Here is a 25,115-nt window from a genome sequence, read left to right on the forward strand (position 1 = left end):
GCTGATCCTCATTCCCCGTGTCTCTTATAAGAGAAGTCATCTCTTTCTCGCTCTGATAAGAAGAAATGGGCTTCCTCCTCACACTCTGAGGCACAGTCTGCAAGAACACCATCTTCTGCAAGGTCAGTTGCCTCAGCATCTGACGGGGGACATAGATCCAGGACCTGTCCAAGTACTTCCTGTACTGGAGTGAAGAAATGGTCTAAAGACCCTAACCAAGCAGACCTTCAGCTCTGGAGCCAGCATCAGGAGCTATGGCACTGGCAAAACTGCTGGCACTGGCATCCTTTTCGACACCGATGAAGCCCTCAGTACCATTGAAACTGTTAGCACCCGCCAGGTCATTAGTGCTGGACAAGTCTCTTGGTCCATCTACTGACTCTTCAGGGGAACTGTAGCGGGGTGGTCACCCGCTCCTGCCTGGAAAGGCTTAAAACAGCCCTCGGAGAGGACTGTGGCAGGGGAAAAGCTGGGCTGATTGGGAGGAAGCAGGCTCAGCTGGGGCCACACCCCAATAAGGGCCTCAGCTGGTCCTATAAAGGCAGGGAAGCCAGAGGCAGACACAGTCTCTCTCTAGCTGTAGAGGGAGATGGGCCTGGCTGCAGGGAGTTAGAGACAGAGTACCTGAGTGGATCAGGGCTGGGGAAAGGCTGAGGAGCTGGGGAGCTCCAGCCTGGAAAGCCCCAGGCTATGGCCTAGCAGAAGGCCAAGAGGTACTGGGGGTTGCAGAGGGCAGTCCAGGGGTAAGCCAAGGCAGCAGGTCCAAACCCAACCTTGCCAGTGATGAGTAGGCTGATACTGCAGTCTGCACCAGTGCGTGGAGCTAGATGATGACTGGCAGTAGCCTTATACTGAGGCGAGGTGGGGATAGTGGGTGGGGGTTCCCTGGGAAGGGGAGACCCTGAGAGAAAGGGGTTACTGCCAGGGGGCAGCACCCCAGCTAACAGGGCATCGGAGTCCAGGGAGGGACACGGGCCAATTGGCAGTGGGACACCGGCCTGCAGAGGGCACTCCGGGCTGGAAATTGAGCTAATTCCCTTAGAGACCAGCAGGAGGCGCCGCAGGGGTGAGTCCGCCCTGTTACAGGAACACATTCTTCCTTCGGCACCAAGTTGTACACCGGCATCAATGATGGTTTTTTTCCCCCTCCACAAGACTTCAGGTCCCTAAAGACCTGCTGGTATCTGACACTCCTGAATTGCCTTTCCTCAGACATGACCTTCTCCAGACTCACGATACTCCTCCTTTTCTCCCCTGAGGATGGCACCTCCCTTCAGCAGCGATAAGGAGGAAGAGGAGGGTTCCATCACACCCTTGTCTATCAGATAAGTTCCACCTCCTCATCCTCACTATGCACAATCTACATCTTTTCCCCATTCCCCTTCCCCCGGCTATATTGGGACCCTGGGGCCATGTACAGGGCACAATTCGGGAAACCTCCCATGGAGCAAAGCTGGAGACCTACACCTCTCCCTTCTCCATCGATGTCTCGCCCTCTGGAGGCTGAACCTCTGCTGGTACCGGCTGAGGAGAAGGGACAGGAGGAGGAACCTCCACCAAAATTACGTTTCTTTTCCTCTTCCCATCACGAGGCTACCAGACCTCCACCTCCTATAATTGCAGACGACTTCATAGGTTTTCAGGAGTTAATCCACAGGATTGCAGATTGCCTGCAGATTCCTTTGGAGGAAGCCAACGATCAACAGCATAAACTGCTTGATATTCTGCACACATCCTCTTCTTCCACGATTGCACTATCGATCAGTGAGGCTCTTCTCAACCTCACGAAAGTGCTCTTGTGGACCCCGGCGTCCATTCCGCTGACTTGCAAACACTCCGACAAAAAATGCTGCATTCTGGTGAAAGATGCAGAATTTCTATTCTTGCACCCCACCCCAAGTTCTCTGGTGGTCAATGCAGTGCAAGAGAGAGGCCTCAAAACCAAACCCATTCTAACCATCCGGACAGAGATTGGAAACACTTAGACTTATTTGGATGCAAGGCATGTTCATCAGTCACCCTCCAATTTCGAATTTCGAACTGCAAGGTTCTGATGGCTAAATACAGCTACTTAAACTACTCCAAGTTGGAGGAGCTTTGTCGTGACCTTCCAAAGGCCAAGAAAGAGCAGTTTCAGACCCTAATATCGGAGGGACATCTCCTAACCCGTACAACCCTATAGCCTCGTTAGACTCTGCAGATACTGCCACCCACTCCATTGCAACTGCTGTGGTCATGCGATGTGCATCTTGGCTTTCCTAAGGAGGTACAAACCACTGTGGAAGACGTAGCCTTTGAGGGCCAAAAACTATTCTTGGAGCACACAGACGATTCCTTGCACTCCCTTGAAGACTCCTGAGCTACTCCCCGATCTCTCGGCATCTACACGTCCGTGCTAAAGAGATGCTCAGGGAAATATCCTCTCCCTCCGCAATCCCAACCACCGCAGTGGTTGGGATTGCGCCTCAACAGCACTATGCCTCAACAGCACTATGACATCCAGCGTTGAAAACAAAGGCCTCACTTCTAACGTAGACAGCCCACTCGTCGGAGGGCTACCTCTCATGGGTCCCCACCAAAGCAACAATTTTGAAGTTATGGTTGAGACCCCGAGAAGCCTCCCCTTCTTCCAGTCATTCCAACTATCTTTGACATCACACCAGTTTGGCAACTGACTAGCTCTGTTTTGCCATCATGGAGACTAGTCCCCTTGGACAAGTGGGTTCTAGAGATAGTCAAGGAAGGATACTCAATTCCCTTTCTATCTGTCCTGCCCCGCCATCCTCTTCCTCCTCCCTCTTTAGGGACCCCTCTCACAAACTCATTCTACGGGGAGAAATAAATCATCATCTACAACTCGGAGCCATAGACCTGGTCCCTTTCAAACATAGGAGACAGGGTTTCTACTCCCATTACTTTTAGATCCAGAAGAAATCTGGTGGCTGATGACCCATCCTGGACCTTGGCAATTTAAGCAAATTTGTCAAACTATGACGTTTCAAGATGGTTACCCTCTCCACTTCAACGCTGGTACAACACCTGGAATTCATCAGCGCACAATTGGATGCCATACAAGCCAGAATTGTCCTGTAGTAGAGATGGTGTCTTCCAGAATGTGTCTTCAACTTCTAGGCCACATGACACGCACACAGTCATTGGGAGGTTTTTCCCCTAGCAGCACCTGTCGGGTCGGCTGTGGAGCCTCCTGGAGTGGCGCCTTCCTGGTGGTCAATATAGGTCCCTGCCGACCCACCACCTCCTCTTAAAAAAACAGATGTAAAGTGGTGGTGAGTCGGCAGGGACCTATATTGACCACCAGGAAGGTGGTTACTCTGCCGGTTACTCTGACAGAGGGGAAGGTGGGTGGGTTTGGAATGCACATGAGCAACACATCTGGAAGAACAACAGTTATGAGAAGGTGAGTAACCATTTTTTACGCCCACATCCAAGATTTTTACCCAAGATTCCATCATCTTTCCATCTGAATCAACCAATGCACCTTTCTTGCTTCTTCCTAACCAACAGGAGGCAACTCTGCACACCCTAGACCTGAGACGAGCATTAGCAGTCTACTTAGACAGGACTAAACCTTTCTGAAAATCATCACGATTATTCCTCTCAATCACCTAAAGATCCAGGGGCACATCTATCTCTAAACAATGCCTTTCCAAGTGGATCCTGCAATGTATACATTTATATTACAAACTCCACAATAGCCTCCTACTGCAATTAGAGTACATTTCACACATTCACGATCCCCCTCAATAGCTTTTCTCAATAATGTCTCCATTGCTGACATTTGAAAAGCTGCCACATGGGCATCAACAGACACTTTTGCCCATCCCTACACTATTACACATGATACCACAGCGGACGCTCTCCTAGGACATACTGTCCTTTCACTGGCAGCAAATGTTGCTCTGAAGCCCTAGCCTTCCAATTGGGGCACTGCTTTCTAGTCACCTACAAGTGGAGCACCCGTAGGGACATCACTTGAAGAAGAAGAGAAGGTTACTCATCCTGTGCAGTAACTGAGGTTCTTTGAGATGTGTGTCCCTATGAGTGTTCCACTACCCGCCCTCTTCCCCTCAGCTTTGGAGCTGAAAATGTACGCTCTGTGGCAGAGAAGGAATTGGGGGCAGTCAGGCTGCACAGGGCTATATATATGCCCCGCTCATAGTGCGAGAGTGTCGTGGTGCACATGTGTGGTCCAATGGGCACTGCTGATGATCTCTGATCTCAGGCGCAGGGTGCTCTGCTGCACCCACAAGTCGAGTACCCATAGGGGGACACATCTCGAAGAACCTCAGTTACTGCATAGGGTGAGTAGCCTATTTTTCAAATCTGCCCCATTGAGACTTCTATGTAAATTTAGAAAGCATAATTGCATTTAAAAATTGGTATGAAAGTGATTTAGTAATACTTCTGAACAGGCCTTAGGCCATTTAAAGCAAGTGCAAGCAATGGTTTTTGGACATTTTGAAGCACTTCTAGATTGTACATATACCTTCTCATGTTTAGAAGAGACATGTCAGTCATTCCATCATGTGTAATCTGTTTGCTTGACATTTTATGTACATTATAGTTATTGTATGTGTTGGTCTAAGAAATCATGATTGAAGGATCCTGCTGGTGTATTATTGGGGGCAATAAGTGACCCAAAAGTGGAGGTAAAATACAGTGAAACAAGCTTTCACCACAAAAGTTAAATATGTTGATATGTTGACCTAAGAAAAATACATGTTGCATTTGTTTCTTCCTTCCTTTCAAGATATTTCAGATCTTTACATCTGTTTTTTTAAGAATACATTCAAAATTAAGCACTTAAATGCCCACAATGTTTTTGACATGACACTTTTCATTATTTTTGTAGGAGCTTCTCCGAAATAAATTTCTAGGTCCTAATCTCACAGAATCTTACTGTTGGCCACCAATAGCTCGTGGATGTGACTCAGTTGTCATTTCTCATCATGGAAATGATCCTCTTTTGTATATTCCACCAGTTCTTACATTTTTACGGTCAGGAAGCTGCTACAAGTCACTGCCAACTAGGAATGGAGTAAGTAAAACAAAAAATGTTTATTTTACAAGACAGTGCCATTTTTTCTAATTTAAAGTGTAAGTGACTTCATAGAGTTTCATTTGAAAATATGCTCATATTAGGCGTATAAAACCTAGACAACTCAGGAATAATTTGTAATGCAAAGGCAGTTGAAATATGCCTCAAACTCTTATTTTTCAAAAAATTGGTAGATTATATCTGTTACGGGTCTAGACACATCTATGAGAGAGATTAAACAAGATGTATAAGATTATATCCCTATCCAGCTCATTAACAACTTTTATAAAATGTTGGTTTCTTTATATTTCATTACATATTACTGTATATACTTATTCATAAGCCGATTTTATTTTTTTAGAGTAAAAAGGGAAGCACCAGAGAAGGGGGTCAGCTTATGAATGGGTATAGAGAAGGATAGGTGGGAAACAGCCCCTCCTACCCAACAGAGGGAGCAAAGAGAGGCAGCACAGCCAGAAGGGAAGAGGTGTGGCCAGAGTCGCTCCGCTTCTGGCCACGCTACTCTTCCCTGAGCCTCTGAAGCAGCTGCAGCTCCGGGGCTGGCAGGCTGCAGCTGTGCCGCTCGGCCCTGCCCCCCAGAGCAGGCTGTGGCCGTGCCGCCCGGCCCAGCCCGCTGGAACATGCTGCGGCCGCGCCGCACGGTTTGGTCTGCCGGAGCAGGCTGTGGCCGTGCTGCCCAGCCTGCCGGAGTAGCTCTAGCCAGGTCAGAGACATCCTCCCTTGGCCCTCCCCAGATAAGGTGGGAAGGGATGGGATGGGGAGAGTGTGGGGGTCCCGGGCTACGGTTGGGGTCATGTGGGGGGTGGTCACAGAGGTTACTCCCCTGACTCCCAGCTCCCCGCCCCCCCCCACCAAAAAAAAAAAAAAACCATTTCCCCACCAGTTGCTGTCCCGGCCTGTCAGGGTAAGCAGCTGGCATGCCAGGACACTTTTTTACTTAGGTTTATCTCGGTGCCTGCGGAGGCTCAAGGTAAACAAACCATCTCAGCTCGCCTGTGGCTTATCCTGATGGCCTGGGAGCCAAAGTTTGCTGACGCCTGAATTATAGGGTTGGCTTATGAATAGGTTGTAATTTTTTTCCATTTGTACTTATCCATCTTGGGGAGCAGGAGTCGGCTTATAAACGAACCGGCTTATGATCGAGTGTATACGATAAGTAAAAAGGTGATAACCCTAATATCCTGGTGATATTCCTAGTTGGATAAAATATTGTAAGTATCTACATTTCCCCTGCAGTTTCATTGGATAAAATATTCTTCTTTGAAGTAGTGTCCCTGTGGGTGCTCCATATCAAGTTTGCATGCACTCCATGCACCTTTGGTTATGCGTACCTAAAGTGTCGCATCCATAGGGAACACCTCTCAAAGAATTCCAGTTACTGCACAAAGTAAGTAACTTCTTTCTTTCCCTGTGCTTACCTGTTGTGTAACAGTTGCTATATGCTGTTAAATGCTCCTAGATTTCACTCTAACGGTAGCTGAATTTCAGTGGTAGATTATAAATGCTGTCTGTCTGTACTTTGGATGTTTTGTATAGAGCACTTTGGAATCCTTCAAGAAAGGTTTTTATGATTACTGAAAGGTTCTGCATTGCAGTATTTAGATAGGTAATGTTGGTTCTCTGAGATGTACTGTGACTGTGCAGAAGAAAAGATTTATTTCTGTTATGCCACTTCATTAATATGAAAAGGGCCAAACTTTGTAATGGTGGCAGAAGTGGAGACACTATTATGGAGCCTCACTGGGTCTGATACTCGCTGTTTAGGAATTAAATAGCTTATATGTAAAAAGTAGATGGGGAAGAGATGGAAGGAAACCATCTGTGGGTAGCTCTTCTATATGGAGGTTTTCTATGAAGACTTCAGAGGGAGTGACTTTCTGAATGAACTGTGTGGTTGTGGACCCTCACAAGAAGGGTTAGTCCTCCATCACTTTCTTTTCATCTGATAGGAAATCTATATAACAATATCACGGGGAATAAAGGGGAGCGAGGACCAACTGGGATCTCTTCTTTCTCCTTGCCTGGTGCTAATGTGGGGTTGTCTTCTACCTTTTCACATGAGGACTTTCTGAATGTTCAAGATATGATTGGATGGGTGGCAGAACCTCTTCATCTGAAGATCACAGTGCTACAGTAGAAGTTGGCTAGAGTTGTTGAGTTTTGTACGTCCTGAATTCAGCCTTTCAAAAAGTCTGTGCCTTATTTGGGCCTTTGAAGCACAGAAGCCGGGATCTGAATTAACCACTTTTATCGCCATGTCAGTATGGACCTGTATGTGGAACAAAGCCATTGCCTGGAACCCACTATTCTTGGGCTCTGGACACATCTTTGTCCGACAAAGGCTAGGTGTTAGTAGAATAGCTTATCAAGGCAACCAGTTGGAAGTTCTTTCCCACATTCACTAATCACTGAAAACTGAGTTCCTGATTTTGCATGGTGGTTGGTCATTTAGGGCCAAACTTCCAAAAAGTTGGGTACATGGAAACGTGCACATGCAATTCAAGCCCTATCACCTGCATGCACATGGGGGGATAAGGGTTTTTTAATATCTAAATATTATGTACATGTACAGGGGATAGCATTTCTTAAGTGTTTGCACAGAAGTTTGTGTTCGTAGAAATGAAGGATGCATTTTGGCCCATTTGAAAATCTGAGATATAATGTGTATAGTACAGTAGTCAAGTAACCATGACTTGACCATGCATATCTATTGCTTGTTGCTTATTCTGTGGAATTGTGCTTCGTGTTCTGCTCTAGTTAGCCTTTCCTCTAATCCTCCATCCCTCTGGGACCTATACTATCTGCATGTAACAACTTGAGAGAACCTACTGTACTGAAAAGCTTAATTTACAATTTTAGAAAAATCACTCATATTACAAAGTTTATTATTGCCTTACAAGACTTACTCCTGATCTTATAGCCTCTAGCATTCTAAACTTTTCTATTCCTAAACTGGGAAATTGTGTGAAATAATTTCTCTTTTGTTGTGTGTGTATACAGCCAATAGCATTAATCATATGTCCTGGGTGGAGGAAAGCACAACTTGTTTTTGAATTATTGGAAAAATATGGCAGATGCTCCAGGCCACTTCATCCAATGTTGATATTATTAGGACTGAATAAAGAAGAAGCCAAAAATGTGAAACTTCAACGAGGATGTAAGAATTTTTTACTGCTTATTTATGCTGTGAAATGATAGGGGTTAGCTTTAAATTTGCAAAGTGTTTTTACACTTCATATTATGTAAGGCTGTGATTTTAAATGACAGTAATGACAGTAATTTTTGACAAAGTATGTGTGGCTTTGGAATTCCAGGAAAGTGATGGACTAGCGACACTTGGTAGAACTTAATACTGGTGCCGTAAAAAATCCTCCATGCTGCTCTGCCAGTGCGTCTAAGTCCTTACCTATAACACCTCTGTTGTTTAAGACCTCATTAAAATGTATGGCACTACTTCATGTGTTTCAGAATCGTAGGCAGGTGGTTTAAGTATCTTGCTGAATTGGGACATTAGTCCTGTACTTCTCAGTGTTGATTAGAGATTATCAGTTTTGTTGTTTTGTGAGGCATAAAGATGTCCACTGATGGAAAAAAATGAGATGATTATTTACCAGGCTTCATGCTGGGGCTTCAAATTTTTTTAACATAAAATGGGCAAGAGCTGTTAATGAATCATGAACAGGCTACCTGCCCTAATTACTAATGTTAGACAATTTGCATTGGGTATTACAACGGAAGTATGTTTTAAGGATTTGAAGGCTGGAAAGGGCAGTAGGAGTGCAGATGGATATGAATAGGGCAGTCTATGCATTAGGGACAGCATGGAAAAAGGTGTGAAGGCACTAGTTGCAGATGTGCACCCCATAACTCATACTCATGACCATTATCACTTTGAACCAATATCTCTAGCTGTAGAAGTACCCACTTTACTACCTATCCCTTTATTCGTTGTTGTTTGCATTCAGATTTAGTTACATTTTTTTTTTGGCTTTTTGTTGAGGGTTGAATTTAAAAAATGCTGGTGGCTTTTTTGCTAGAATGGAGAATAACAAACAGGAAACAAACTTTGAAACGGGTTTTTTTAAATGGCCTGTTTAGGCTTTCTGCTCTCTTGTATCATGCATGCTATCTGAAATCCCTAATGAGTGAATTGTTTTTCAACTGGTGGTAGGCTTGTGTGTTCAGTCTGAGTATTCTTTATATCATAAATGTTTGCATAACTATCAGTTTTGTTGAGTGATCATTATAATAGATTTGAATGTTAGGTTTACTTACTAATTATTTGCAAATCTCAGCCTGTCTCTAGACTCTAGTGTAATACAACTGTCATTTCCCCCCCCCCATGAATGTTGTTGGTTTTTTTTAAAAACTAGATTGACTAGAACCAGATATAGAACTACAGCTATGCAGCTACAACTGTTCACTTCATTCATATTTTCCAAATTGTGAGACTTTCCTAAGCAGAGTCTACTATTTAGTCTACATAATGTGGTGATGATTTGTAGAAGTTGTGTATGTTTGGTTTTACATGTTGGATGGATCCACATCTCTGCTTAGTGAAAGAGAGGGGCATATGACCCTAAGCCATCTTCTTACCTCTCTCCTATCCTAGGGCTGCTCCGGACAGAAATAGTTCCTCTTCAAGTGGTTGCAGATGTGTACTCCACTCTGGTGTGTGTGCACCCAGCTCATTGAAGCTAGAGACCTTTGCTTAGCAGTACACATAGGGGTGGTGCTCTGGCCCTTGTAGTCCCCTCCCAGGAATATATATAAGGGTGGCTCCAGCCCAGACACCTTGCAGTTAATTTTTACCTCACAGTTTCTGAGAGAACAGTGAAATTGTCTGTAAATAGTTAGCACTACCCTTGTAGTTAGTGGCTAGTATTTACTTTAGGAATTATCCTGTTTGTTGCAGGGTTTTCTTGCTAAGCCCTCACCAGGGTTTAAGCACTGTCCTTTGTGTGGGGTGGCTATTCCAAAGAGCCAGCGTGGTGGTGGTTGTGTGTAGGAGAGGGTCATATAAAGAAAAGTGCTCCATTTGTCGCTCCATTAAGAAAAGGACTCAGATCACCCAGAGCTTGTGTTTAAAATAACACCTCATGGAGCAGGCTGTGAGGCCAGTTTTGCTGTTAGGGCCTTCTGTGGATTGCCAGGCCCATGAGTCTCCATAGCTAGTGTGTACCTCAAATAGGCTGCCAGATTCAGACTCTTCTCCTTGGAAAGAAGAGAGTGGTCCCCTTCCTCTGAACCTTCAAGAACGAAAACTCATAACGCTAGTTGGGCCCTTTCTAGGGCTCAAAGAGACTCTTACTCCTCTTCCTCAGGAGGAGTGTGGGACACTGCCATCTTTTGCCTGGTGTCTCAGATAGAGCAGCGTTGTCTGCTTGGTCTCCAATACTGAGGCAAAACCAGACCTGCACCGTATTGTCAACTCCTGTGCTGTCTGCTGAATGGCCTTTTGAATCCAGAACCAATGTCACTTTCAGCACCAATAGTCTCAACCCCGTTGGTCTATCAGGCAGCAGCTGACTTACTCTGTCTTTCCGTCTCGGACACTTCACAGATTCAGAAATCCTCTTCAGGAATGGTACTCCGATAGTCCTGACGTACCCTGGGTGGTTGCTTCAGGGAGATTTGCTAGAGAGGTGAACCTGGTCCCATCATTGGCACTGAGATATCCCTCTTCAGTACTGATACCATCTTCAGTGCCCATAACTTCACTAACCAAGATCTCGACATCTGCAGGACTGATTCCTGATCCAGCACCAACCCCCTCCTTGGTACCTGCTATGACTCCAGCATCAGTCGTCTTCTGCTACCAGCTGTTGCTACAGCTTTGGGTTTCCAGTCAGTGATTGTGCTGGCTACAGTATTGCCTTGATGCATCACTGGATCTCAGAGTTGCGACATTTGGTAGCCCCAGCAGATTTGGTTCCTCTGTTAACGGTAGGCTATTTGGGGCGTTCTTCATAGTCCAGCTTGGGATCAGCTGTTGCTTCTTTGTCTCCTTCCAGGATTTGGTCTTGCAAATCCTCTAGATCTCCTATGAAGGACTGTCAGTGGTACCAAGATTGAGCAGAAGCTAAGAGAGATTGGCTTGGTGCTTATTGGCCTCTGGTACAGTACTCATTTCCATATTGGCTGCCTTGGCATCCATGGACCGCTGCATGTTTTTAAAGATCTCAGTCCGTATTCTAGACTGGGGTTCTCAATCTTTTTCTTTCTGAGCCCCTCCCCCGCATGCTATAAAAACTCCAGGGCCCAGCGAGGGTGGGAGTGGCATTGTGGCAGGGACTTTGGGCATAGATGTAGTTTGACTTCTATTTTTGGGGTGGGGGCAGGGGCTAGCGGGGCTCAAGCCAGCTTCACACGGCGGGGTCCAGGGAGGGAGTGCCACCTCCACTCCCTGACTCACCTCAGCAGGCTACCCAGCCTGTCTGGGTGGAGGGGTACAAACCAAAAAATATAACTCAAAGAGGGGACTCAGCTCAAAAAGTTTGAAAACAGCTTAGGGTTCAGGGAGGGGGTAGCTACGGGCTGTGTGCGGACAGAGGGGTAGCTCAGGATGCAGAGAGAGGGGTGTCTAGGGCTGTGAGGGCAAGGGGGTAGGACAGGGTGTAAGGAGTGGGGTATTAGGGGCTGTGTGCTCGGAGGGCTCCCCTGCCGTTCCGATTCCCAGAGGGCTCTGCCAGCTACAGAGCTAGGTCCCCACACTTGGGCAGCTCTTACTGGCTGCCTCTGTGGGAGCAAAAGGGTCTGGGAGCTGAGGAGCAGCTTCAACTCGAGGCACCAGCAGCAGCAGGGGACGAGGGAATGCTGTGGCTGCCTGCTCCATAGCACCAGCCAGATCAGCAGCTGCCTCGCACTGGCTGGCTCCACCTGGCCAGGGGCAGGGAGAGAAGTAGATGGGGTGGGGGGAGCTGACCCCTGGACACTGGATTGTGTGAAAAAATACTTTTTTTGTTTGTTTTAAACCTGCTTCCTGTTAATTTCATTTAGTGACCCCTAATTCTTGTGTTATAAGGAGTAAATAACACTTCGTTATTTACCTTCTTCAAACCAGTCATGATTTTATAGACCTCTATCATATCCCCCCTTAGTCGTCTGTTTTCCAAGCTGAAAAGTCCCAGTCTTTCCTCATACGGAAGCCGTTCCATACCCCTAATCATTTTTGTTTCCCTTTTCTCAACCTTTTCCAATTCCACTGTTTTTTTGAGATGGGACGACCACATCTGCACGCAGTATTCAAGATGTGGGTGTACCATGGATTTATATAGAGGCAATATGATATTTTCTGATTTATTATTTATCCCTTTTTTAATGATTCCCAATATTCTGTTTTTTTTTTTTTTTTGGACTCTGCTGCACATTAAGTGGGTGTTTTCAGAGAACTATGTAAAGTGACTCCCAAGATCTTTTTTGAATGGTAACAGCTAATTTAGATCCCATCATTTTATATGTATAGTTGGGATTATGTATTCCAATGTGCATTACGTTGCATTTATCAACATTGAATTTCATGTGCCATTTTTTGCCCAGTCACCCAGTTTTGTGAGATCCCTTTGTAACTCTTCACAGTCTGCTTTGGACTTAAGTATCTTGAGTAGTTCAAAACAGGAGATTGAAGCCAATATTGTCCTTCCTGAATTTCCAACGCTGTAAGAGGAACAACTTTTGCTTGAGGATGAGGTTCTTGTTCCACCATCTCTGTCATCCTCCTTGCCAGATGACTCCACAGCCCTGGACTCATCCTTCCTGATTCTGGAAGACTAATGCTTATCAGGACCTTGTAAGGAGATATTGGCAGCTTTGTGTATCCAAGCTGAGCTTATCCAAGAGCGCACCCATAAGTTGCTGAACATTCTGCAGCCTTCAGCCCTTGGAAAGTTAGCCTTCCTGGAAAACGAGACTCTTGGAACTAGCAAAGTCCCTGTGGCACATGCCAGTGTCTGTGCCACCTACACCAAAACATACTGACAAATGTTACTACATCCTCATGCAAGATTTTGAGTGTTTCTACTCTCACCCAGCTCCAATTTGCTTGTGGTGACTCTGACTAGTGAGCAGATTTATCAGGCAGATATGTCTATGCCTAAAGAGAAAGAGGCTAAAAAAATTGACTTAATGGGGAGCAAGGTGTACTCTACGTTATCTGTGCAGATGCTCATTGCTAATCAGCAGGCATTTTTGTCTGAATATGACTTTGTAAATTGGAATGCATTGTCTCAATTTAGAGATAAATTACACTGGTCTACAATTTTTGAGAAGTCGTCTGCTTCAGAGATAAAATGTACTATTTATTATGTATTTTGATGTGCTGAATTCAAATATGACAATTAAACAACTGATTGGCTACTGTTTCTAAGATACTTAAGTTTTTACATTTTATGTCTATGTATATTGTGTAGATAGTAGAGTTTTAATCATAAATTGTAAACCTAGGTCTTTTCATGTGTTTATGGTTGCTTTACATGATAATATTTCACCTGTTCTGTTTATGTAACACTTTAAAAATCAGCAAAAGGGTTATATAAATAAAATTTATTATGAAACAAAAGGCAAAAAACTATTATGTACATGGTTTAGTCCTATTCAGTGTCTACTCGGCGCTTCTTGGCTTGTCTCTTGTATTCATTAAATGGAGCATCTCTTGTCACTGTCCAGCAATAGTCTGCAAGCATTGATGAGCTCCATTTGCCCTGATAGCGTTTCTCCATTGTTGCAATGTCCTGGTGAAATCGCTCGCCGTGCTCGTCGCTCACTTCTCCGCAGTTCGGTGGAAAAAAATCTAGACGAGAGTGCAAAAAATGTATCTTTAGTGACATGTTGCAACCAAGGCTTTCTTTGGTTTTCCACCAACAACCTGTAGTTGTCTGCCTTGTTGTTTCCAAGAAAATTTATTGCCACTAACTGGAAGGCTTTCCATGCCGTCTTTTCCTTGCCACGCAGTGCATGGTCAAATGCATCATCTCGAAGAAGTTCACGGATCTGAGGACCAACAAAGACACCTTCCTTTATCTTAGCTTCGCTTAACCTTGGACATTTTCCACGGAGGTACTTGAAAGCTGCTCGTGTTTTGTCAATGGCCTTGACAAAATTCTTCATCAGACCCAGCTTGATGTGTAAGGGTGGTAACAAAATCTTCCTTGATTCAACAAGTGGTGGATGCTGAACACTTTTCCTCCCAGAGTCCAATGACTCTCGGAGTGGCCAATCTTTCTTGATGTAGTGGGAATCTCTTGCACGACTATCGCATTCGCAGAGAAAACAGCAGTACTTTGTGTATCCAGTCTGCAGACCAAGCAAGAGAGCAACAACCTTCAAATCGCCACAAAGCTGCCACTGATGTTGGTCATAGTTTATGCACCTCAAAAGTTGTTTCATGTTGTCATAGGTTTCCTTCCTATGGACTGCATGACCAACTGGAATTGATGGCAAAACATTGCCATTATGCAGTAAAACAGCTTTAAGACTCGTCTTCGATGAATCAATGAACAGTCTCCACTCATCTGGATCGTGAAGGATGTTGAGGGCTGCCATCACACCATCGATGTTGTTGCAGGCTACAAGATCACCTTCCATGTAGAAGAATGGGACAAGATCCTTTTGACGGTCACGGAACATGGAAACCCTAACATCACCTGCCAGGAGATTCCACTTCTGTAGTCTGGAGCCCAACAGCTCTGCCTTACTCTTGGGTAGTTCCAAATCCCTGACAAGGTCATTCAGTTCACCTTGTGTTATGAGGTGTGGTTCAGAGGAGGAGGATGGGAGAAAATGTGGGTCCTGTGACATTGATGGTTCAGGACCAGAAGTTTCATCCTCTTCCTCGTCTGACTCAAGTGAGAATGATTCTGGTGCATCAGGAACCGGCAGTCCCCCTCCGTGGGGTACTGGGCGTATAGCTGATGAAATGTTTGGATAATGCACAGTCCACTTTTTCTTCTTTGATACACCTTTCCCAACTGGAGGCACCATGCAGAAGTAACAATTGCTGGTATGATCTGTTGGCTCTCTCCAAATCATTGGCACTGCAAAAGGCATAGATTTCCTTTTCCTGTTCAACCACTGGCGAAGATTTGTTGCACAAGTGTTGCAGCATATGTGTGGGGCCCACCTCTTGTCCTGATCTCCAATTTTGCAGCCAAAATAAAGGTGATAGGCTTTCTTAACCATAGTGGTTATACTGCGCTTTTGTGTTGCAAAAGTCACTTCACTACAAACATAGCAGAAGTTATCTGCACTGTTCACACAAGTACGAGGCATCTCTGCTCACTTTGGCTAAACAGAAATGTGTCCCTTTGCAAAATCAAACACTGACAAATAAGCGAGCACGACACTGTATGATTTCTAGAGCTGATATAGGGCAATTTGTTCAGCAGAGTGATGTAAGCTTCGTTATGATTGCATCATCCATGACTTCTAGGAATAACATGATGCAATTCATATCATGTATGATGCAATACCAGCTTCAGATTGCATCATTCATTGTTTTGCCTAAAAAGCAAGTACTGTCCAAACCCAGTCACAGAGTTATTCATAGATCCAGTCAAAGATGTATTTTAGTCATTTCTGGTTTAAATTGAGATCCCTTCCCTTTATAACTCACTTATCCTCTGCCATTCTCAAGTCAAGGGTCGTATATACTGACCCAATAGCATAGCTTGAAAACTAGAGCCAATCAACAATTTTAAGCATCATTTTCGTTGTCAGTGACCGAGAATTAGTAAAGTTTGACTACATTTATTTCAGAAGCATTTTGGCTGTAGAGCAGTGTTACCTTAAGATGGCAGGGAAAAGTTCAAGGCTTTCGTGGTAGAGGGCTGTTTTGTGGGGAAAACATCACTGCAGTCAGTGTTTGCTGTGGCGGACACCTCATCCAGGGTTATGGCCTCAACTAAGACAATGAGGAGGGCTTCTTGACTGTAGAACTCGGGCATTGCTCTGCATGTGCAACTGACCATAGAGGACTTACCATTTGACAGGCGGTCTTTGTTTTTGGAAAAACATGTCACATCCTTAGTAAAAATATATCACATCCAGCAGTAAAAATATATCATTATGGGAGTCTGCAACAAGAACACGTCTGTCCATGCTCAAAGCAGTATTTCAAACAGCCTTCTTAGCCTGAAGGCAACACGACTTTTCCAAGAGAAAACATAAGTTGTCAGGAGAAAGCCTTTTGGTGTGGGCTTTAACCAGCCAGCTTGTCCTTCATCTGGCAAACAGTCACATTGACTCTCCCTTCCCTGTGGAGACAGGCTGTCCCCACATCCACAGTGCTTGGGACTGAATAACCTCAGACAATTGCTCCTACACACTTTGTGATTGGGTTATGCCATTCAATTCCTATCCATCCATCCCAGCTCTTTTCTGGGACTCCTCTCATGAGTCACTGCTCCTTCAGCATGTTCAGACTCTGTGTTCTGTCGAGGAGGTCTCCCTGCAGCATCAGGGAAAGGGCCTCCCAGTATTTCCTGATCCCCCACGTCTCTGAGAGGGGTGAGGCCTATTCTTGCTCTTAGTGGTCTCATCAAATGCATGGTCATCTTGGGCCTTAAATCTTTGGGCCTTGAATCACAGCAACTGGTTTGGTGCCATCAATCTCCAGGACACCTTCTTCTAGGTGGCTATTTTCTTAAGCCACAGGAAGTGAACAGGAAGCCACAGGAAGTCAACATTATCAGTATACAGTTCTTCTCTTTGGCTTGTCATTGGCCACATGCATCTTTAACAAATATGACAGTGGTACCAGCCTATCTCCAGGGGAAAGAGATTCATATCTTCCTGTACCTGCACAATTGGCTGGTGAGAGACAGGTCTGAACAAGTAGTTCTCAGTCAGGTGTGTGTCACACTGCACCTCTTCAAACAGCTAGAGTTGATTTTGAACAAAATAAAGTCAACATTGATTCCAGCTCAAAAAATGGAGTGCATTGGGGTTGTACTAGACTCTACAAATTTGAGGGCCTTTCTCCCACGCAAGTGATTCTAGATAGTTCGTTTTTGTCTGGCTCTCAAATCTCATCCTTCAACCATGGTCCATGTGTACCTCAAGTTATGGCCACATGCACTTACATGGTTTAGCATGCAAGATTACATCTTTGTCCTCTGCAGTCATAATTTAGGTGATCTATCACTCAATTGCCAATCATTGGACAGGCTTGTCTGAGTACCTCCCGAGACACTGGATTCTCTACACCGGTGAGCAGAAAATAGCAATGATGTCAGGGCGTTCTCTTTGCCTCACCTCTGCCAACCAGGAGTGTAGTCAATGATGCCGCCACAATAGGCTGGGGAGCATATCTAGGGACATTAAAGATTCAGGGTTTGTGGTTGGAACAAGAGGCTGCTTCTCACATCAATATATTGGAGTTTCGCGCTATTTTCAGTTCCTGCCGAGGCTGTCGGGATCAGATTGGGGAGCCAGCAGTACACATTCTTACCAACAATACCACTGCAATGTATAATGTGAACAAACAAGGAGGAGCCTTCTCCAGCCAGCTTTGGCAGGAATTAATGAAGCTTTGCTCTCTTTGCCTCAAAGAAGATACACACAGCCTCTTGCTTACCTGAGTCTCAGAACTAGTTGGTGGATGATCTGAGTAGGACCATGAGAGATTTCTGAAGAACAGCATTGTCAGGGAATGAGGCATCCTGTTGGTCAACTCATTTGTAACAATCAGAAGTATTGGCAGTTCTGTTCTCGAGCAGGATTCAGTCCAGAGTTGTTAACCATTGCTTTCCATCTGAATTGAGGATGTATGCTTGATATATGCTTTTCTTCCTATTCCCCCTCATCCCTCAGATTATCCTCGAAATGAAGCTGAATTATGCCAAACTGATTCTCATTGTGCTCGTTTGGTCAAAATAACATTAATTCTCTGACTTTCTCAGCCTGTCTGTCTGATCTCCCAAATCTTTTCCTATCCCTCCTGAACTATTGACTCAGCACCACAGCCAGATTGATCATTGATTCACCTTATGGCATGGATGATGTGCGCTACACGATTAGAAAGAGCAATGCTAGGAAGCAGTTCAGAAGGTCCTGCTAAATAGTAGAAGATAATCTACTAGGACTATCTATTTGGCCAAGTGGAAGCATTTTCGTCTAGTCAATATTTAAAGGATATTGATATTCACATGATGTTAGCTCATGTTCAGGACATTGTGGATTATTAAATTTGAAGTCCTTGGGTTTGGCTCCAAGTGACTGATCTCCGTGTTCCAAGGGAGGCCAGTGTTCTCAAACTCCCATGGTAATGAGATTTCTCAGGTAGATTGTCTACCTGTTTCCATCTATAAAGAAAGCGGTCCAATTGTGGGACCTTAATACTGTGCTGACTGACCTCAAAGGTCCTCCTTTTGAGCCAATACCAACTTGCTCATTGTCTCTGCTTTTCCAGCAAACTGCCTTTCTTATTGCTATAACTTTTGAAAGGAGAGTTAGCAAAATGTAAGCACTTCTGGCAGGGCTGCTATGTACGCAGTTCTTCAGAGGCAAAGTGACCTTGAGGCCACATCTGAAATTCTTCTTCGAGTGCTTGCTCATATCGATTCCAATTAGGTGTGTGCGCGCTGCGTGCACGATTGTCGGAGAAATTTTCTACCCTAGCAACACCCGGTGGGTCAGCTGTGGAGCCCCCTGGAGTGGCGCCTTCATGGCTCTGGATATATACCCCAGCCGATCCAGCGCCCCCTCAGTTCCTTCTTACCGCCCGTGACGGTCGTTGGAACTGTGGAGCGCGGCATAGCTGTTATCTACTCTCCCTAGCTTTACCCGTTGCTTCTTGTAGATAGTTAATTGTGTTTTTTAGAATAGTAGTTGTTGTTAATAGTTATAAATAGTTTTTTGTAGTTAGCGGGGGTTAAGGGGGCCTTTATTCCCCTCTTTTTCCCCCCCAGCGCACAGCCGGGCTCATGCCCAAGGCTCCCGGCTTTAAGCCGTGCGCAACATGTGCTAGGCCTATGCCAACGGGAGACACCCCCATGACTCTTGTCTGAAGTGCTTAGGGGAGTCTCACCAAACGGACAAGTGCAAGATTTGCAAGGCTTTTAGGCCAAGGACGAAAAAGGAGCGGGACTTCAGGCTTAATCAGCTCCTCATGGAAGCAGCACTTAGCCCGGATCCTCCTTCAGCGCGCCGGATTCCGGCACCGAGTGCCTCGGTGCATAGTGCCCCAGTGGCTCCTTCCGGTACTGCACCGCGGGCAGATGCGGAAAAGGCGCCACGGCACCGTCCTCCCTCGGCACCGCGTCCGCTGCAAGCCCCTCGGCGCCGGTCCCTGTCTCTGTAAAAGGTCCCGTAAAACTCAGGACGCTGCCGTCCAACAGGCACCGGCTCCCCCCGCACCAGTAGTAGAGCCACGCCTCGCTTCCAAACGCCAGAGGGTGCAAGTATCATCAGCACCGTTGACTCCGGCGCCGGGTGTACAGCCGTTGAGTCCGGTGCGGACTGGCTCACCGCCTCGTCAGGTGGTGGAGCCCTGTCTCCCTTCTACACCGGAGACTTTTGCCACGGCGAGAGACCTCATCGCCCTCACGGAGCCGGCGCCTTCTCAACCCGCGGCACCGCATGCCTTTCGTACGGTACAGTCCAGGGGCAAGCCTACCCTGATACGGCCGCCTTCTCCGGGCGTGGACTCGCGGCACCGCTCCCGGTCTCGATGCCGCTCGCAGTCCCGGTACCGATCTCCATCTCTGCGCCGGTCGTACTCGCAGCACAGATCTACCTCGCGGCACCGGTCTTCTTCTCGGCACCGACCCGAGCATCGGTACCGGTCGGAGTCAAGGCGCAGCTCTCGGTACCGGTATGAGCGCTGCTCCCATTCCCGAGGCCACTCCCGGCACCGAGGTTACAGATGGTCTTCGTTGTCCAGATCCAGATCCGGATCCCGGTACCGACATGCATATCGGCACCGTTCTCGATCCCGGTACTGTTCACCAGCACCATGCAGAGACCACTCACCGATTGATCGGCACTGCTTGGCACCGTACCAGGACGTTTCCCTGCACCCACGCTCAGCACCGCCCTGGCCCTTGAGATTGGCGTCTTACTCTTCTGAAAGGGCTCCCCGTTCAACGTACCCTGCTCAAGGTCAAGCCGCAGACGACTTGGGTCATTGACAGGAGGGGGCAGACAACCTTCGACAAGACCCTACGCATTGGTCTTTCTGGACCCCTTGGGCGTATCACCAGGCTCAAGGGGCTCCACTAGCGGCCTCTCGCTCGGCTCACTCTGAGCCCAGGGTTCCTGAGGCCATCATCTCCCGTCCTCCCCCAGGGGGTATGGAGGCTCCGGCCCCGACGCCCACGCAGGAACCAGACCCGGGTGCAGGGGATCCTGCACCTCCAAGTCCCTTGGAGCCGGACCCTCACACAGATCCCTTACCCCCTGAGGCGTCCTCCTCATCTTCCCCAGATGAGGCAGTGGCGGGTACAACACCCTCAGGCCCACCTCCTATAGATCTTCGTGCCTACCAAGGCTTGTTACGTAGGGTGGCAAGAAATATGGACCTACATGCCGAGGAGATAGCGGAGGTGGAGGACCCGGTGGTGAGCATCCTTTCATCTGATGCCCCAACCCGGGTGGCGTTGCCCATTATCCGAACAATTCAGGCTAACGCTACGGCCCTATGGCAAACCCCGGCCTCCATCCCTCCAACAGCCAGAGGGGTATAGAGGAAGTACTTTGTGCCCTCTAAAGACTATGAGTACCTCTACACGCATCCCCCACCATGTTCACTGGTAGTCTCATCAGTGAACGCCAGAGAGCGCCATGGCCAGCAGGCGGCAGCGCCCAAATCAAAGGACGCTAAGCGCTTTGATTTGTTTGGACGCGAGGTTTATTCGGCGCGGGGTCTGCAGCTCAGGGCCGCAAACCAACAGGCGCTCTTAAGTCGGTACAATTATAACTCATGGGTTTCCATGGGTAAATTCAAAAAGTTGGTTCCCCAGGACTCAAGGGAGGAGTTCGGGGCCCTGGTGGAGGAGGGCAAAAAGGTGGCTAGAACCTCCTTACAGGCCTCCCTCGACATTGTGGACTCAGCCGCCAGGACTCTAGCGTCTGGGATAGCCATGCGACGTGTCTCCTGGCTCCAGGTTTCGGGGTTACCGCCAGAACTGCAGCAGACCCTGCAGGATCTGCCGTTGGAGGGCCAAGGCTTGTTCTCGGACAAGACGGACTCTAGGTTACAGAGCCTCAAAGACTCGAGAACTATCATGCGCTCCCTGGGGATGCATGTCCCAGGACCTCAACGCAGGCCCTTTAGGCCACAGCCACAAAGGTTCTACCCTCCTCCTCCTCGTCCGAGACAGGACTTCCCCAGAAGGCGGGGACGAGGTGGTAGATGGAGGCCGACCGGACCCCAACCCGATCAGAACCAGGGCCCCCCTAGGCCACCTTCAGGACCTAGGCAAAACTTTTGAAGCTGCGCCCGAGGACGGCGCACCAGCCACTACCCAGGATCCATCTCACTTATTTTGGGATTGCCTCTCCCGTTTCCACCGTGCTTGGTCCCTTATAACTTCGGACTGTTGGGTCCTTCGCACGGTGGAGAGGGGATACGCCCTCCAGTTTTCTTCCTTTCCCCCCTCCCACCTCTCCCCGTCCCTCTTCAGGGACCCTTCTCACGTGCATCTCCTTATACAGAAGGTTTTTGGGCTCCTTTCTATGGGGGCCATAGAGGAGGTTCCCCCAGAGTTAAGGGGCAAGGGGTTTTACTCCCGCTACTTCCTGATCCCCAAAGCAAAAGGGGGTCTGCAACCCATTTTAGACTTGCGCGGACTCAACAAATTCATAGTAAAGTTGAAGTTCCGCATGGTCTCCTTGGGGACCATCATCCCTTCCCTGGATCCTGGGGACTGGTACGTCGCCCTCGACATGAAGGACGCATATTTTCATACAGCGATCTACCCCTCTCACAGGCGCTTCCTTCGTTTTGTAGTAAACAAGGTACACTACCAATTTGCCGTCCTTCCCTTCGGACTGTCCGCGGCTCCGAGAGTGTTCACCAAATGTATGGCCGTCATGGCAGCATACCTTCGGCGACAAAGGATACAGGTGTTTCCGTATCTAGATGACTGGCTGGTCCGCGGCCGCACAGAGAGCAGGTTCAGGCGCACGTACAGATAATACTACAAACATTCCACGACTTAGGCATTCTACTCAACAAAGAGAAGTCCACTCTGGAGCCGATCCAGAGAATAGAGTTTATCGGGGCAGTCTTAGACTCCACACTCGCCCGAGCTCTTCTGCCAGGCACTCGGTTTCACACCATCGTGAACATCATCCATGGACTCCAGGCCTTCCCGATTACCACTGTAAGGATGTGCCTCGGTCTGTTGGGTCACATGGCCTCTTGTACTTGCGTAACCAGGCATGCCAGACTTCGGCTTCGTCAACTTCAGGCCTGGGTGTCCTCGGTGTACCGCCCTTCTTGGGACAGCCTGAACATGGTGGTCACGATTCCGCACTCGGTCTTGACCTCTCACCTGGGGCTGGATCACAAGGCGGTTTGTGCAGGAGTGCCGTTTCACGCCCCACAACCCTCCCTGCACCTGGTCACGGACGCCTCATTTCTAGGGGGTGCTCACCTTGGGGAGCACCATACCCAAGGCCTGTGGACCGCATCCCAACTAGCTCTGCACATCAATGTTCGAGAGCTGATGGCGGTGCGCCTAGCCTGTCAGGCATTTCTCGGTCTCCTGCATGGCTGCTGCGTGTTAGTCCTCACAGACAACACCATGGCCATGTTCTACATCAACAAGCAAGGAGGAGCCCGGTCGTCTCCCCTATGCCAAGAGGCCATTCGCCTGTGGGACTTCTGCATTGCCCACTCGATACATCTCATGGCATCGTTCCTCCTTGGAGTCCAGAACACTCTGGCGGACCGTCTCAGCAGATCCTTCCAGACGCCCGAGTGGTCGATTTGCCCGGACATCATCTATTCCATCTTCCAGAGGTGGGGATTTCCCCAGGTAGACCTGTTTGCATCACGAGCCAACAGGAAGTGCCATGTGTTCTGCTCCCTACAAGGGCGATCTCCGGGCACCCTGTCGGACGCTTTCCTTCTAACGTGGAAAGACCAGCTGTTCTACGCTTTTCCTCCATTCCCACTGGTCCACAGGGTACTGTTCAAACTACGCAGAGACCAGGCACGTGTGATTCTAGTCGCTCCAGCTTGGCCAAGACAGCACTGGTACACCACGCTTCTGGAGCTATCGGTTCAAACTCCGATCACGCTTCCGTTGTGCCCAGACTTGATCTCCCAGGACCACGGCCGATTGTGTCACCCCAACCTGCAATCGCTCCACCTTACAGCGTGGATGCTCCATGGCTGAATTGAACAGAGCTACAATGCTCACATCCCGTGCAACAGATTCTAATGGGAAGTAGAAAGCCCTCTACACGGACCACTTACTTAGCCAAGTGGAAGCGGTTCTCCTGTTGGTGCGACCAGCGAGCCACGCCCCCTTTGTAGGCGTCTATTCCTCTTATACTCGAGTATCTCCTGTCCTTGAGACAGCAGGGCTTGGCGATATCTTCAGTCAGGATTTACCTGGCCGCTATATCGGCGTTCCACCCAGGAGAACACGCTTCCTCGGTCTTTTCTAACCCGATGGTTGTCAGATTCCTCAAGGGCTTAGACCGCCTTTACCCACAGCAACACCAACCCATTCCGGCGTGGGATCTTAACCTGGTTCTCTCCAAGCTCACAGGACCCCCATTCGAGCCATTGGCTACCTGCTCGCTCCTTTACCTATCTTGGAAGACAGTCTTCCTTGTAGCCATCACTTCAGCAAGCGTGTTTCTGAACTCAAGGCCCTCACATATGAGCCTCCATTCACAGTCTTCCATGAAGACAAGGTGCAGCTTTGCCCCCACCCTGCCTTCCTTCCCAAGGTTGTATCAGCTTTTCATGTGAACCAGGATATATTCCTCCCGGTCTTCCATCCTAAGCCACACGCCACGCGCCAAGACCAGCGTATGCACTCCTTGGACGTGCGCAGGGCCCTTGCTTTCTATATTGAGCGTACAAAACCATTTCGAAAGACGCAATTCTTCGTTGCAGTAGCCGACCGGCTGAAAGGCCTACCGGTCTCCTCCCAACGTCTCTCTTGTTGGATCACGTCCTGCATTCGTGCTTGCTATGACCTGGCTGGTGTCCCAGCGCCACGCCTCACCGCCCACTCCACGAGGGCCCAAGCCTCCTCGACTGCCTTCCTGGCTCAAGTCCCGATCCAGGACATTTGTAGAGCTGCAGTTTGGTCATCGGTCCACACCTTCGCCGCTCAGTATGCGCTGATACAGCAGTCCAGAGATGATGCTGCATTCGGTTCAGCGGTTTTGCACACAGTGATGTCTCACTCTGACCCCACCGCTTGGTAGTCACCTAATTGGAATCGATATGAGCAAGCACTCGAAGAAGAAAAAACGGTTACTCACCTTTGTGACTGTTGTTCTTCGAGATGTGTTGCTCATATCCATTCCAAACCCGCCCCCCTTCCCCACTGTCGGAGTAGCCGGCAAGAAGGAACTGAGGGGGCGCTGGGTCGGCTGTGGTATATATCCAGCGCCATGAAGGCGCCACTCCAGGGGGCTCCACAGCCGACCCACTGGGTGTTGCTAGGGTAGAAAATTTCTCCAACGTTCGTGCACGTGGCGCACGCACACACCTAACTGGAATGGATATGAGCAACACATCTCGAAGAACAACAGTCACAAAGGTGAGTGACTGTTTTTTTTCATCCAAAGTACTTTCGCAGATTCACCTTAACCAAGTTCTTACATGTATTCTTTCCTAAGCCATGCTTGAATGCAGTTGAACAGCAGCTTCATATGTTGGATGTGAGAGGGTGCTTGGTGTTCTGTCTGGAAAGAACTATATCATTTAGTTTCTTACCTTGGCTTTTGGTCTCTTACAAGGATCAGATGAAAGGTCAGACGGTGTCTGACATGATTTCCAGATGGATTACTTTCTGCGTTACCATGGCTTATGAAGTGGCTCAAACCACTCCCCCACAGACTATGGGCT

At 47.8% G+C, this 25,115-nt stretch overlaps 1 protein-coding gene across 19 annotated transcripts in view; it reads left to right on the forward strand.

The window, feature by feature from the left end:
- Positions 1 to 25,115, forward strand: part of TDRD12 (tudor domain containing 12) — a 153,924-nt gene that overhangs the window by 27,129 nt on the left and 101,680 nt on the right. For all 19 annotated transcript variants that reach the window (XM_065567160.1, XM_065567159.1, XM_065567165.1 and 16 more), the window contains 2 exons: positions 4,874 to 5,059; positions 8,081 to 8,237. In XM_065567160.1, coding sequence (XP_065423232.1) covers positions 4,874 to 5,059; positions 8,081 to 8,237 — 343 coding nt within the window. The remainder of the gene's footprint in view (positions 1 to 4,873; positions 5,060 to 8,080; positions 8,238 to 25,115) is intronic.

The sequence above is a fragment of the Chrysemys picta genome, chromosome 14, assembly GCF_011386835.1.
Source record: "Chrysemys picta bellii isolate R12L10 chromosome 14, ASM1138683v2, whole genome shotgun sequence".
NCBI classification, from domain to species: Eukaryota; Metazoa; Chordata; order Testudines; family Emydidae; genus Chrysemys; species Chrysemys picta.